Genomic DNA, 16,245 nt, shown 5'->3' with positions numbered 1-16,245 from the left:
GTAATAGTGAAATTACTAGTTTAATTAAAATACAGGAAATGCTCGTTGTAATTTAGATATATAATAAGCTCGATAGTTAAATGACCTAGAGCTAATTCAATATTAAGTAATGTGATTTATAATTTAAAAATTAAAAAAAAAATTTTTTAATTTAAAAATCAAATTTTAATCAAATTAAAAATCAGTTTCATAAGAAGGAACAACAACAAAATCAATTATCTGTACGATCGTTTCGGAAATCCGTGCTTTTTATTGTGGTATACATGAAGTTATGTAGAACAATTATATATAGTTTTTTTTGGTAAGCACGGTCTCATCATCAGCAAATTTAGGAGGATTTTTATTGAATTTAAAAGACACCATAAATAAACCTAGCATTAAAAGTAAGGCAGATGAATCTGAAAAAATTGAAATAAAAAGTTTGGATTTAAAATTTATAAGAAAATTAATATGGGTTAGAGATAGAAATGAGTAGAAAAAATATATATTTTTGAATTTACATAATAAATTTGATTTAAAAATATATAGAGATAGTTACCTTTTAGTTTTTCTTTTTTTTGAAATCAGGAACTGTGTTTAAAGTAGTCATTTAGATGTTTGCTATAGCTTTTTATTTTATTGAATGATGAATTTTAAAAGGGCGACGCTCGTGCAATAAATTGTTTCCGTTAGCGTATTTTTGATTTAAAGACGCTACAGTTTATATATATAGAGATAATATTTATTTTACAAGTTTTTAAGGGGAGATAATTGTCATGTGTTCTTGACTTTATTTATTATTTGTTTTACGGGTCTAAGGGAGGTAATTATCTTATGTTATAGAAACATAAACTGCATTAAAAATAAACCTATTAAGAGCGTAATAACATATAATATGGCAATGTCTTCCCGTATACGAGTTAAGAAAAATAACCAAGAGACAAAAAAAGATAAAACCAAACTACAAATATTAGATAATAATACAAATAAACAGCAAACTAAAACCCGTAAACGTAAGAATAGACACAAGGAGATCCTATGGTTCAACCCCCCGTATTCCAAAAACCTAGAAACAAACATAGCCAGAGAATTTTTTAAAATATTAGATAAGAACTTTAAAGCCCCCCATAGATATAATAAAATTTTCAATAAGAACACAATTAAAGTCTCTTACTCTACTATGCCTAACCTTCATCAGAAAATAATTAGCTCTAATAATAAGAAAATTAATAAACTACAAAATACAACTATACAAAATACATCGGACTGTAACTGTAGAAGAAAAAATAAATGTCCCCAACAAGGCTCATGTAAAACTAAAAATGTTATCTGTAGCTGCACAGTATCAAAAACTCCAAATCTACAAGAACCTATTAACAGTCATAACTCAACTACCAGATTAAATAATAACACCAACTTAAATCAATCTACCGATCAATTACTAATCAACCCACCACATAATAATCCAACAATAGACCTAACGGAAAATAATCACAATAATCAAGAGGTAATATATATTGGTTCCACATCTGGCCTAATAAAACATAGAATTTCAACGCACAAACATTCTTTTAAAAATAACTCTCTATCAAACCAAACTACTCTATCCAACTATATTTGGCAACTAAAAAATAGCAATATTTCTTTCAACTTAAAATGGCAAATAATTGAGACTTGCAAATCATATAAACCAGGAGATAAATTTTGTGCACTATGTACAAAAGAGACCCTAAAAATTTTAAAATATGAAGATATAAAAAGTACAACCAAACTATTAAATTCAAGACACGAGCTTCTGACATGTAATCATAAACGTTGGTTTAAATTTAATAAATATAAACCACCTTAAATCATTAAAAATTACTCATTAGTAAAAATAGATTACAATTATTATTTTTTTTTAAATAAATTAAGTTAGACCAATAACCTCCCTTAGACCCGTAAAACAAATAATAAATAAAGTCAAGAACACATGACAATTATCTCCCCTTAAAAACTTGTAAAATAAATATTATCTCTATATATATAAACTGTAGCGTCTTTAAATCAAAAATACGCTAACGGAAACAATTTATTGCACGAGCGTCGCCCTTTTAAAATTCATCATTCAATAAAATAAAAAGCTATAGCAAACATCTAAATGACTACTTTAAACACAGTTCCTGATTTCAAAAAAAGAAAAACTAAAAGGTAACTATCTCTATATATTTTTAAATCAAATTTATTATGTAAATTCAAAAATATATATTTTTCTACTCATTTCTATCTCTAACCCATATTAATTTTCTTATAAATTTTAAATCCAAACTTTTTATTTCAATTTTTTCAGATTCATCTGCCTTACTTTTAATGCTAGGTTTATTTATGGTGTCTTTTAAATTCAATAAAAATCCTCCTAAATTTGCTGATGATGAGACCGTGCTTACCAAAAAAACTATATATAATTGTTCTACATAACTTCATGTATACCACAATAAAAAGCACGGATTTCCGAAACGATCGTACAGATAATTGATTTTGTTGTTGTTCCTTCTTATGAAACTGATTTTTAATTTGATTAAAATTTGATTTTTAAATTAAAAAAAATTTTTTTTAATTTTTAAATTATAAATCACATTACTTAATATATATATATATATATATATAAACATTATTAGCTACCAATATGCATACATGTTTATGCCATAATTTCTTTAGAAATGTAACTCATGAGATTAGATCATTGCACTGAAACCAGATTTCAAATAACAATTTTTTATACAATTTTTTTCTTCAAATAAGAGGACAAGAAAATGAAATATTGACAATAAAGAGGGAGTAGAAAAAAGAAAAGAAAAAAGGAAGGTCATAAAGAAAGAATGGTAGAGTAAAATGGGATATATATATATGTATATATATATATATCCTTAGCATATATATATGCTTAGCATACATATATATATATATATATATATATATATATATATATATATCCTTAGCTTATATATATGTGTGTGTGTATCCTTAGTATATATATATATATATATATATATATATATATATATATATATATATATATATCCTAAGCATATATATATATGTATATCCTTAGTATATATATATATATCCTAAGCACATATATATATGTATATCCTTAGTATATATATATATATATATATATATATATATATATACATATAACTTAAGTGTGTGTGTGTATACATATATATATATATATATATATATATATATATATATATATCCTTAGCATATATACATATATATATATATATATATGTATATCCTTAGTATATATATATCAATCTATATATATATATAAAAGTGAACGTGTGTGTGTGTCTGTGTCTGTGTCTGTGTACATTTCTCTACGCAATAACACTGTCAATTTTTAGTCTACAGACTCGAAATGTAAGATACAGGGTACTGAGATTTGGGAAAAACGATGTGATCGGTTTTTGCCCAGAAATTTGGCGATTAAGGGGTCAAAGTTTAACGATTTGACTTTTGAGAACACTACCAAACTCCTCCGACAATTTTGGGTCTACGCACTTGAAATTTTAGATATAGGTTCCTTGACATGGATCTTACTTAATAACTTGATTTGAGCCCAAAACAATAAATTTTAAGGGGTCATAATAGGGGTCAAAGTTTAAAGAAAAATTTACCTCTGCGGTCTCTTCCAAATTACTCAGACAATTTCTGGTCTAAATATTTGAAATTTTACATAAAGGGTATTCAGATATAGGGCAAGCTTTTTCATCAGTTTGGGTCGAAACTTTTTAGTTACCAATATATAAATGTATGTATGTGTGTCTGTTTGCATGTCTTCCTTAAACTTTCAATAGAGGCGACGGATTTTACCAAGATCAGTATCGTTTTAAAGTCCGACCTTTCATACGGCAAATATTGAAAGATTGGCTAAAAACATTAATATCTTCCCCTTCAACTAGGCACTTTTCTACAGGGGGGGGGTCACTTTTTTCGCCGATATTTTTTAAAGTTATCCTCTCCTTTAGATTGTCTAGCCTTAATTTAAAAAAATGGCGCTTCCGTTTTGGTGGTGGTCGTAACAGCATAAACGTTAGGTTTTATAACGTTCTTTTCCTCCTTTGCGGTACGGGTTCGCGCCTGCCTTCCTACTACCACTTTTTTTTTTTTTTTTGCTCAACATACACATCCAAACACCCGGGCAACGCCGGGCTGAAATGCTAGTATATACATATATATATATATATATATATATATATATATATATATATATATATATACTAGCATTTTAGCCCGTAGTTGCCCGGGTGTTTGGATGTGTATGTTGAGCAAAAAAAAAGTGATTCTGATCTTGGTAAAATCCGTCGCCTCTATTGAAAGTTTAAGGCAGACATGCAAACAGACATGCATACATGCATTTATATATTGGTAACTAAGACACGTTCACTTATACATATATATATATATATATATATATATATATATATATATATATATATATATATATATATTCAGGCAAACATTATTAAAAACAACAGAGATACCTTGCTTAATGATTCTTTTTTTTTCATTTTTTCGATCTTTCGTAAGATTTTTTTAACTTCAAGATGGAAGACATTTACAAATGTTCCATGGTTCACACTATATATAAAAACCCAGCACCCATCTATAAATAGCATTAATTTTGAAAGTAGCAATAATGTGCTGAAATGTTTAGCATAACCAGTATACGACTGGTTTTACTAACATTGCCTTTTATCATCCTAATTTTTAATCGATTTTTTTATCGCTCGTAAATGTATATTTTAATTGACTTTGATTAACTCTTTTTATCATTCGTAACTATATATTTCACTTCTATTTTTAATATTTCATCTCCACCTGATGATGATTCAAGAAAGAATCGAAAGCGCTCGTGTGAACCATGGAACATTTGTAAATACCTTCCATCTTGAAGTTAAAAAAATCTTACAAAAGATCGAAAAAATGAAAAAAAGAATCATTAAGCAAGGTATCTCTGTTGTTTTTAATAATGTTTGCCTGAATGAAGGAAGGCTGCCTAAATACACTAATATATATATATATATATATATATATATATATATATATATATATATATATATATATATATATATATATATATGTGTGTGTGTGTGTGTATATATCTTCTATACTCCTATGAATTCGTTTTTCTTTTGTATGTATTGATATTCATATTAAAACCCCTCGTTTCTATTTATTTAAAAAGAAAATACAATTTTCTTATATATGGGTTGTGGAAATGCATTCACTAGCAAAAGATCTAGCTAATTTGCATATACTTTTTAAACATTCATAAACAATTCCCTATTAGTTTTTTTCTGTTTTCATATGGGATGATCATCTAGAGTTAACTATTACGTGTAATTATATTCATGCAGATATTCTACATGATTTATACTTGCATAATATTTGCGTAAAATCTTTACATTAAATAAAAAATTGTTTTCATATATATTTATGCATACATATATTTTTGTTTACTCTATCTATCTATCTATCTATATATATATATATATATATATATATATATATATATATATATATATATATATATATATATATATAAATGAACGTGTCTCTGTGTGTGTCTGTGTACATTTCTCTACGCAATAACACTGTCAATTTTTAGCCTACACACCCGAAATTTTATATACAGGGTACTGAGATTCGGGAAAATCGATGTGATTGGTTTTTGGCCAGAAATTTTGCTGTTAAGGGGTCAAAGTTCAACAATGTAACCTTTGAGAACTCTACAAAACTCGTCCGACAATTTTGGGTCTAAACACTTGAAATTTTAGATAAAGGTTCCTTGGACATGGATCTAACTTAATAACTTGATTTTAAGCGGTCATAATAGGGGTCAAAGTTAGAAAAATTGACATTTTTTTTTTTTTTTTTGCTCAACATACACCTCCAAACACCCGGGCAACCCCGGGCACCCATGCTAGAATATATATATATATATATATATATATATATATATATATATATATATATATATATATATCTCCTTAGTATATATGTGTGTGTCCGTCCGTCGGAACGACGAGGACCATCTGATCATCCTACAGGGTAAGGTGGGGAGTGTCATCATCGGTGAGTACGGATATGGCTGATAACCCAATCTTTGCTTGAAAAGTTCTATTTGCAGTGAGAACAAGGAATTGTAGATGTTGAAGGCTTCAAAACGTTGTCCTTCTTGTCTTTTCTGCGCTTCTCTGTAACTTTTGTATTTTCAGGCACTGTCACGAACAGCGGCCCGCTATTTGGCTCTATCTAAAGCTCTCTGCTCCCAAGATGACGGATTAACGTTGAAGGCCTTCAGTGATGCCTTCAGAGTGTCTTTAAATCGTTTTCGCTGGCCGCCTTGGGAGCGCTTGCCATATTGGAGTTCAGCAAACAGAAGCTTTTGGGGTAATTTGTAGTCTGACATCCAGGCTACATGACCATCCCAGTGAAGCTGAACATTCATCAGCATAGTGAGAATGCTTGGGAGTCCAGCACGTGAGGACTTCTGTGTCTGGTATTCTTTTCTTGACATAGGCTGGCAGTATATATATATATATATATATATATATATATATATATATATATATATATATATATAAGTGAACTTGTCTGTGTGTGTGTCTGTCTGTCTGTCTGTTTGTCTGTGTACATTTCCCTACGCAACAACTCTGTCAATTTGTAGCCTACAGACTCGAAATTGGATATACAGGGTACTGAGATTTGGGAAAATCGATATGATTGAGTTTTGGCCAGAACTTCGGCTGTTAAGGGGTCAAAGTTTAACGATTTGACCTTTGATAACTCTACAAAACTCCTCCGACAATTTTGGGTCTAAACACTTGAAAGTTTAGATATAGGTTCGTTGGACATGGATCTAACTTAATAACTTGATTTGAGCCCAAAACAATAAATTTTAAGGGGTCATAATAGGGGTCAAAGTTAAAAAAAAAAAAATTGACGTTTTTTTTTTTTTTGCTCAACATACACCTCCAAATACCCGGGCAACCCCGGGCACCCATGCTAGAATATATATATATATATATATATATATATATATATATATATATATATATATATATATATATATATATATATATATATATATATATATATATACTAGCATGGGTGCCCGGCTGTGTTTGGAGGTGTATACTGAGCAAAAGAAAAAAAAAGCAGTCAATTTTTTTAACTTTAACCCCTATTATGACCCCTTAACATTTATTGTTTTGGGCTCAAATCAAGTTATTAAGTTAGATCCATGTCCAACGAACCTATATCTAAACTTTCAAGTGTTTAGACCCAAAATTGTCGGAGGAGTTTTGTAGAGTTCTCAAACGTCAAATCGTTGAACTTTTATCCCTAAATCGCCAAATTTCTGGCCGAAAATGGATCGCCTCGATTTTCCCAAATCTCAGTACCCTGTATATCAAATTTCGAGTCTGTAGGCTAAAAATTGACAGTGTTATTGCGTAAGAAAATGTACACACAGAGACACACAGACAGAGACACAGACACATTCACTTTTATAGATACACTAGATTGGATTCCCGGCGTTGCCCGGATATTTGGAGGTGTACGTTGAGCAAAAAAAAAAAAAAGCGGTCAATCTTTTTTAAATTTGACCCCCTATTATGACCCTTTAACATTTATTGTTTTGGGCTCAAATTAAGTTATTAAGTTAGGTCCATGTCAAAGGAATCTTTATCTAAAATTTCACGTGTGTAGACCCAAAATTGTCGGAGGAGTTTGGTAGAGTTCTCAAAGGTCAAATCGTTGAACTTCGACCACTTAATCGCCAAATTTCTGGCAAAAAGCCGATCACATCGATTTTCCCAAATCTCAGTACACTGTATATCCAATTTCGAGTCTGTAGACTAAAAATTGACAGTGGTATTGCGTAGGGAAATATACACAGACACACACACAGAGACACTTTCACTATATATATATATATACTTTGTCTCAGCAGCCGTGTTAAATGCATATCTTATTTTTCTTTTATTAATATTATTGGAATTTTCCCCCTTTTTCCTTGTACATATTTGTGAATTATTCCACGGATTTCGGCTTTTTGGATTATTTTTGGACCATCTTCCAATTACCGCTATTTCCTTGGATTTTACTTGTGCGAATGGAAATTTAATTAACTTTCTTGGACATACATTTTTGGATTTTACCGTCATTGGATACTTTACCTTTCACCAAACTATCCATTCAGGTGAATCACCTTTTTCTTCACCGTATTCCCTCTGCTTCACTTTTTGTTATCAAGTAAGATCTTTGACTTACTTGCAGTTTCATCAAATAATTTTATATGCAAAGTCCGATCCCGCATTTTGCCAATTCCTACCCTCTGATGAGAAGGAAAGTATTTCTTTGAAACTCCGCGGATTAAGGACTATCCACTTATTAAGTGTTTCCTTTTCAGATTAAATAGGTTTTTAACTCTTTTTCAAAGTGTTTTTAATATGTTTTATTAACTATTTGCTCTCATATATATATATATATATATATATATATATATATATATATATATATATATAGAAAGAGAGAGAGAGAGAGAGAGAGAGAGAGAGAGAGAGAGAGAGAGTTTACGGAAATATCCGATGGCTTTTGCTGATGATTTACGATAACACCGAGTTTCGCATCTGGACATGTGGCCTTCAACCAATTGTAGCCAGACCAAACCGATTGTCCGTGAGTAGACTGAGCGAGGAAACGGGATATTTTTTTTCGTACAAAAGTTTACATAAGAATATAGCAATCAGATGTGACTTACAGTTCGCCGATGTAATTATTTGAACTTCATAGTTCGGGATCCACTTGAGCTCTTCCGGTTCTCCGCAACATTGCAGTTCCATGGAATTCGGAACTTCCATCTTTACACGCTCAATGTTTTTGGAAACAAAAACTGAAAGAAAAGATAAAAATAACGTTTTTTTTTAAGTTCCTCTCTTTGTTCACTAGAGACTAACACACGGCGGTTTTCATTTCACCTACACGTGACATACAAATACATATGACCTAGTCTCTCCCTATAAGATAGAGTCCAAATAAATAAGTCTCCAATCTATAGGTCCCAAACTGTCAATCAAGTTCCAAGCTCTGTCCCACCGCTGCAATATTACGTCTCTGTGCTTGTTTTGCTAGTTCTTTAATTGAATATACTCTGATGAACTGGTGACATTTGTGTCCCCTCGACGTATACACTCCGGACTAAGCCGACAAACAGTAAAATCCCATCCATTCACTGCAGAGTTCCGATAGTTTTGATTCCGGAAAACGTTCTACAGTAATAGTTTCTTCTATCGGACTGCTAGAATTTGGAATCCCTTTCCGTTTCCCGCTTCTCTGACTAGTCCACAAATGATGAAATAGCTCCCAGGCGGTCCATAAGCAAAATAAGGCTAAGAACCTATTAAAACACTTTTATCAGTATTTTTTGTTTGTTTGTTTTTTGTTTTTAACAGCACAAAAACATCTCGTCTGCGTTGCCTGTTCGTGCGTTTACGGAAATATTTAGTTCTAGTTTCGTAAAAAAAAAATTATTTATTTCAAGTTAAATAAAAATAAATATTTAATTCCAGTTTATTAAAAACAATTATTTATTTCTAGTTTAATGAAAAAAAATTCTCTGACTCTACTAACATGCTGAAATTTAAATATAATGTGAACAGTCATCTCGCTTCTCAACTCCCTACATAAGAGTTTCTGTAGACATGGTTTCAAATAATAGGCCCTTACGTCCAAGTTTGTTTGGGGCGAATAAAAATTTTAAGAAGTAATTGTTCTCTTAGTAGCTCTGAGGCTACGTGTTTCAATGCACGTATTTACTTGCCTCTTCATGAGGCCAGAGTTAGACACGAGGTCAATTTTTGATGGGGAGAAAAGCTAGTTCCTCCAAAACGAGTATTCTCTATTGGACAATAATAAAGAATGTCCTTGTCTAAGACAGAAAAAATAAAAGAAAATGTGTTATAGTCTGTGGTACGTTGTGCTAGATAAAACCTTAAGGTTATGAAAGTTCAAATTATAGATAAAAGGAGCTATTTCCCATGGAAGTGGATCCCTAATAAAAATGTTTGGTGCTTCTACAGAATTGGGACGAGATTTTCAAGTCGATAAATAGAGTTTTCAGATAAAAAACAATGGTTTCAACTAATTTTTTTGTCAATTCTAATAAGTTATAATGGTAGCTTCGAAGTTACCTTAATCTTACTGAATTATTAATTAAAAAAACAAACAAACAAAAAAAAAAACTTTAATCGTGTTAGCAAGTTAAAATTTGCCGCCATCTTGCTTTTATAAAATGAAGCGAAACCAAACCATAACCAAGGGAAGTAACTACATTTTTAATGTGACTAACGCAAAACAAATAACAAAATAAACATAATATATATACAGTGTTTCTAAGTCTGGTTTTCATTTAAGATTTTTTCATAATTGTTTAATATAAAAATAATTGTTCGTCTAAAAATTAAATAACGTAAAAATAACATATATATGTTTTTTGCAACTGTTGAATTGCCTCCCTTGTGACGCTCCTGGGTCTTCCATAAGCACACACGATCGCGTTCTTCAAATTCTATTTTCTTAATAAATAATTTTCGACCTTATCGATTTTCGTAATGTTTGGATATAATCATTTTAAAAATACGAGGAATACATAGATACCGCTGTTTTCATGTGAAATTCAATATTACGATATCCGAAATCTCGTCCCAATAGCGTAGAAGCGCCAAGTGTTTGATAATATTACAATTACAATATCCGTAGTTATGCAGAAAGTTAAGTTTTAAATAAGATCAGAGCCAACATATATTTTGTTATAATAGGTTCTTGTCCAAAATTTCCCCCCTAATTAAAAGAAAACAAATATACACAAAAATCTAAAAAGAAAATCATTTTTCCATTAGTGGGAATTGGAATTACAATATAAATCTCGAATAAATATCGCAAATTTGATTTTTTTGGGGGGGGGATCGTTTTCAATATGGCGGATAATACGACATGCTCTTTGTTACTAATAAAATGTGATCCTCTTATTTAAAAATATATCTACTTGATCAATTTATGTGCTTTGTGGAATATGATATTTTCCTTTTATTACGAATACGTATATCATACATATTTTTCTTTGTCTTTGTTTTTATATAGTGGTATCTTAGACAAGAACCGTATAATAAGCTGAGGATTCGATCGCGTTGACTATAATTAAACATGACATTTAATAACAAACAGTATCTATTTATAAAGTAAAAGTATTTTCCCCAGTTTTCTGTATGACTAGCGCATACAGTGTCAGTATTTCATTATATCTTTATATTTTGTATCATAAAGATATAACTCGCAGCCGTTTAAGATTGATTGACGTAACTTCGTCAAAGATATTTAAGTACATCTGATCAGTGGCGTATCTAAGGATGGGGCGGAGGGGTGACACAATTTTACCCACCCCCAAAATTTTCAGTTGGGCTAAAGGGCAAAAATAATTGGAAATAGAATTTATTAATCATGTATTATGGAATTTTAAAGTTTTCAATTTTTGAAAATTATTTTCTAAAATATTACAAACTCTTAAAAATTATCAATTATTCATTGAAGAATCTTTTTTGCCGATTTTTATTGAAAACTCAAAACCCTTCTTTTTTTTAAGTTTTTAATAGTACATTTAAAACCATTTGACGATACTCATTTAATTTTTTTTTTAATGTGAAAAAAAAAAAAATAGAAAGAATGAATATATGTTCAGAGTCTCCTAGCCAGCATTGGCAAACCTTACAAGGAGTGGTAAAAAGTTTTTTTAAAAAACTTCTAATTTCAAAGTGTTGTCGTTAAATAATGGAATTAGTGAATTCAAAACTTTTTTAAAGAGTCTTTGCTGAAGTGAATACAGAAACCAGAGACTGTCAAAAGTTCTGATTTTATTGAAGTTTAAAGAACGTCACATGAAAAACAGCTCGCATGCCATTTTTCAAGTGATAGCAAGCAACCGAGAAACAACGGCACAGAACAAACGGATATTGGAGAACTATGATACAGCAAGTGCAGCTTGATGAGAAGAAGAGTTTGAAGCCTCGATCGCTAGCACCGTGGCAAATTCCTGTGCCTGATAGTGTCAGAATTTATATTAAAAGAGGAAGCGAGCCATTCCAGATTAAGCAGGAACATTTCAACTCGGTTAAAAGGTCAGGCACAAAGGTTAAAGGTAAATTGCGGCAACTTTCTACAACCTGGTTTTATTCCCCATTGTCAAATGGCGACAGGGTGCTACGATCGTGAATGGCTTACTTGCTGCGTGACGGGAAGTTTTACTGCTTTTGCTGTCGATTGTTTGTCAAAGATGACAAGGCTTCTGGAACATCTACTTTTGTCATTGGTTTTGAAGCTTGATGGAACTTAAATTCCAAAATTATTGAGCATGAATAATCAAAAGATCATTTTTCATGCTGAGAGAAGTGGAAAACGATGGCTTCAGGACTCCAGTTGCAAAAACTTGATGCAGCACAAATTTCTCTGATGGAGGAAGAGAAAAGGAAGTTCAGAGACATTCTGCACAGAGTTCCAGACGTGATACTTTTTCTTGCACGACAGAACCTGACATTTAGAGGACATCGCGAGAATACGTCCTCAATAAACAAAGGAAACTTCTTGGATCTTGTTGAATTTTTATCTCACTATTATATAGTGTTAAAGGAACATCTTTTCAGCCTCCAGCAAAGCGCAGACAGTCAGGTGATATGTTCATACATGTCGCCTGAAACACAGGATGTGTTTATTTCTCTTTTGGCAAAGCATGTAATTGGAAAACTCGTTGCTGACATAAAAAATGTAAAGTACTTTGGTATACGTTTTGATAGCACACCAGGCGTTTCGCATGCAGATCAAATGTCAACAGTAATCAGATATGGAATCAGCAATAGTGCAGTTGAAATGCGGGAGTCATCGGCCCATCGTGGGGAGGTGTTAGTAAAGTACACAGATCTTACAGTGAAGAAATTGTGCATAACTCGCTGGGTGCACATCCTTATGCAGCGAAGCCGGTGATACAGAGGTTTAACCAATTTGTGATAGCTATTGAAGCTCTGTGTGATGTCGAAGAGAGCAACGAAACAAGAGGCTCTGTGCATAATCTGTTGCCAGTTATATGCGACTTTTCTTTCATTGCTTCCTTGTTATTCTGGAGTGACGTTTTACAAGAAGTAAACGTAACGCAGAAGTACATGCAAACAACGGGTATTACTCTGGACATGATTGCTACCAAACTAAAGGCCCTCAAGGTCTTTTTAGAAGAGCAGCGTACGAATATTGTTGACAATGCCGTCTAGCAAGCACTTGCATAATGTGAATAACTCAATAGTTCTACAGAGAGGAGTATTAGAAGAACAAAATGCCAGATGAGGAGGTAAGAAATGCTAGATTGTCATCGCAGCAGGACACTAAGAAAGCAATGTTTGAATGTCTTGACCGTTTCCATATCGAGTTAAATATCAGATTATATGCAGTGAATGACATTTTGTTGACTTTTTCTGTCGTTCAGCCAGATCATATTATTTGAGTCGGTGACGAAGAAATACAGTTGTCTGTTAACAAGCTCACCACTGTGTATGATAAGCTATCCGAAGAAGACATTTGTCTAGAAATTCCACGTTTAAGGCGACACCTACAAACAGCCAAAATAAACTTGGAGAAAGCCAAGCACTTCCTACAGTTTATCATCAAGTAGGATTTTGTTTAATCATTGCCATATCTTACGCTTGCTTTAAAATTCCTTCTGACAATATGTGTCTCTGTGGCATCGTATGAAAGAAGTTTCTCCAAAGTGAATTACCTCCAATCAAACATGAGCAAGTCGAAACTGTTGGATCTGGCTGTTCTGTCCATTGAAAAGGAACTTACGAGACAAATAGATATTGACAATGCCATTGACTAGTTTGCCACAAGGAAAATATATATTCTAGGGCTATAATATCGAAAGTACATTCTTTTGTGAACTGCCGTGTTTTGCATTTAAATGTTCTGAAAGTGAACATTTTCTTTTAAAGATCAAAGTACAATGGGGTGTAGTGTTTTATGTAGTGTTACAATATTTAATAAGAATATTCATTGGGATTTGTTTTTTCCTCGCTTGGAAATACTGTATTCTATTTATTTTTTGCTTTTGTTTTATATAAATACAACTACAAACCAGAATGAAAACTGGAAGAAACGAAAATTTCATTTTCTTTTACACATGTCTATTTCACATTTGATATGATGAAACAAAACTATAAAAATAGCATAAAAGTTTTTGCTACTTATGCTGCTTTGTTACCGTGATTTTTCCGAATTTCCACGAGCGTTTCCGAGCAGATATTGGGAAGAATCGGGATATGCCGATGCAGAAACTTGATGAAGAGCAAAACCCCAAAAACGCAAAAATAATTTTTAATATATCTTGAGGAGAAAATAATTAAAACACCGTTAACGTTAAATTTTTATTTTAACAAGAAAACGAAAACGAAGTAAAAGAATTTAAATAAGATATTAAGGAAAAAATTGTATATGTTTTTTTCTGAAACCGTTTAAATTAAATTTTCTTTTTGATTAATTGCTTTTTGGGCGCCATTGTTGTTGTTTTTTCGGGGGGGGCGTTGTTATGTTTTTTTCTTGTTAATTATTAATATTTTTGTCGATTGTTCGTGGTCATGTTTATGTTTCTTGTTTGTTTTGTTTTTAATGACTTTTTAATGTAGAGGTAGGGTGGTTGGCAAATTTTTTTTGCTGCAAGAGCAGATGATAATCGCGAAGGGCTCAGAAAAAATGGAAGGAAGCTGAGAGTAATATTAAGCTACCCGGTTCATTATGCACGCAAAAGGATCTTTGAATTTCTGTCTCCACATGAACTCTATCAGGTAGCTTTCTAATAGTTCCCTACTGGTCCCACATTCGATTACGTTTTCTTGCATTGCTTCCCTCCACATTCTCTCGGCGTGGTTCGTTATCGCGTGTGTAGTAGCTCAACAAAGTTTATAGATTCATTATGATAATTATCTGGAAACTTTGAAAAAAGGACTTTATTAAAGTGTGAATTTTGACAAAAAAATAATCGAAAAAAAATTCATTGAATTTTTTTTTAACGTCTGCTAACTTGAATTTGATTGGCTAAGCGCTCAGCATATCCTGGTTTTTCTACATATCTTCCCGGAAATACCCGTGAAGTTTCGGAAAATCGCGCTAACAAAACTGCATGAGTACCTTTTTTCTTTCTAGTGTAGATTTAAATATAAAACATAAAAGATAGTTAACTCACAGTTTTTCTATTCTTTTTTTAAGTGTCTTATTTCTTTTCTTCATAATTTTGTTTTTCCAACCATTTATTTATTATTATCATCACTTGATCCTCTTGTATTTTATTTTATGTTATTCACTTCGTTTCATGAGTTGATCAGGCAGGTTGGCTGTTACGTGCCTTTTGTTTTCAAATCATCTTTTCCAATTTTACTAGCTGATTTTTCCTTTTTTATTTTTCGGCGTTTCTATTCGACTGCGTTTCTAACGCCCCCTTTTCTCCTTCATAACAATTAATTAATTTAGTTATTCATCCATTTTCTAAGTGACTCGTCATAGTATACACTTATGTTTTTCTTCCTAAAAAGATTTTCATACCCGTTTTCATAACAGTAAATAAGTTTATTATTAGTATGATAGTATGAAGAGTTACATTTTTAAAATCTTTGTTTTTCGTATATGATTTTGCCTTAATCATACTTGTAAGCTGTAACGTATCGGTCAGGAAGTAAGTAGAGCGTGAATGAAAATTGAACGCTAGCTAACCATTCTACATAGGGTGAAGTGGGGGTCAGTGGCGTAACATTTGAGCAGACCGCCCCGGGCGACGTTTACTCTAGCTACGCCATTGCATCTGATCTATTCATTATATTAAATTATACTATTGGGGGGGGGGGTAACAACCATAAATTTAAAATTCAAAAATAAAAAGAGTGAAGGGCGCCTCTATATTATGCAAACAAAACAATATTGAATTCCAAGTAAAACAAATAATATCTACGTAATTGTCAAGTCTCAAATAGTACCATATCCAAAAACTACGAAAAACGATAAGACAGAAAAATAATTGATAATGAAAAAAGAAATTTGTGAATAGAATCAAAATCACTATATTACGCTTACTAAAAATGATATCCATATTTTTTTCATTTGCATAATATAGAAGCGCCCTTTGTT

The 16,245-nt window shown here is 31.6% G+C and overlaps 1 protein-coding gene across 1 annotated transcript in view; it reads right to left on the bottom strand.

Annotated features, from left to right (window-relative positions):
- LOC145296779 (kelch-like ECH-associated protein 1) overlaps nt 1-16,245 on the bottom strand; it is a 201,154-nt gene that overhangs the window by 139,284 nt on the left and 45,625 nt on the right. The window contains exon 2 of the mRNA XM_080142839.1: nt 8,798-8,929. Coding sequence (XP_079998965.1) covers nt 8,798-8,897 — 100 coding nt within the window. The 5' untranslated portion in view covers nt 8,898-8,929. The remainder of the gene's footprint in view (nt 1-8,797; nt 8,930-16,245) is intronic.

Source organism: Euprymna scolopes, chromosome 17 (genome assembly GCF_053919585.1).
Source record: "Euprymna scolopes isolate OS-2025 chromosome 17, ASM5391958v1, whole genome shotgun sequence".
NCBI lineage: Eukaryota > Metazoa > Mollusca > Cephalopoda > Sepiida > Sepiolidae > Euprymna > Euprymna scolopes.
Note: the sequence above shows the minus strand (reverse complement) of the source record. Positions and strands in the feature narration are given on the sequence as shown.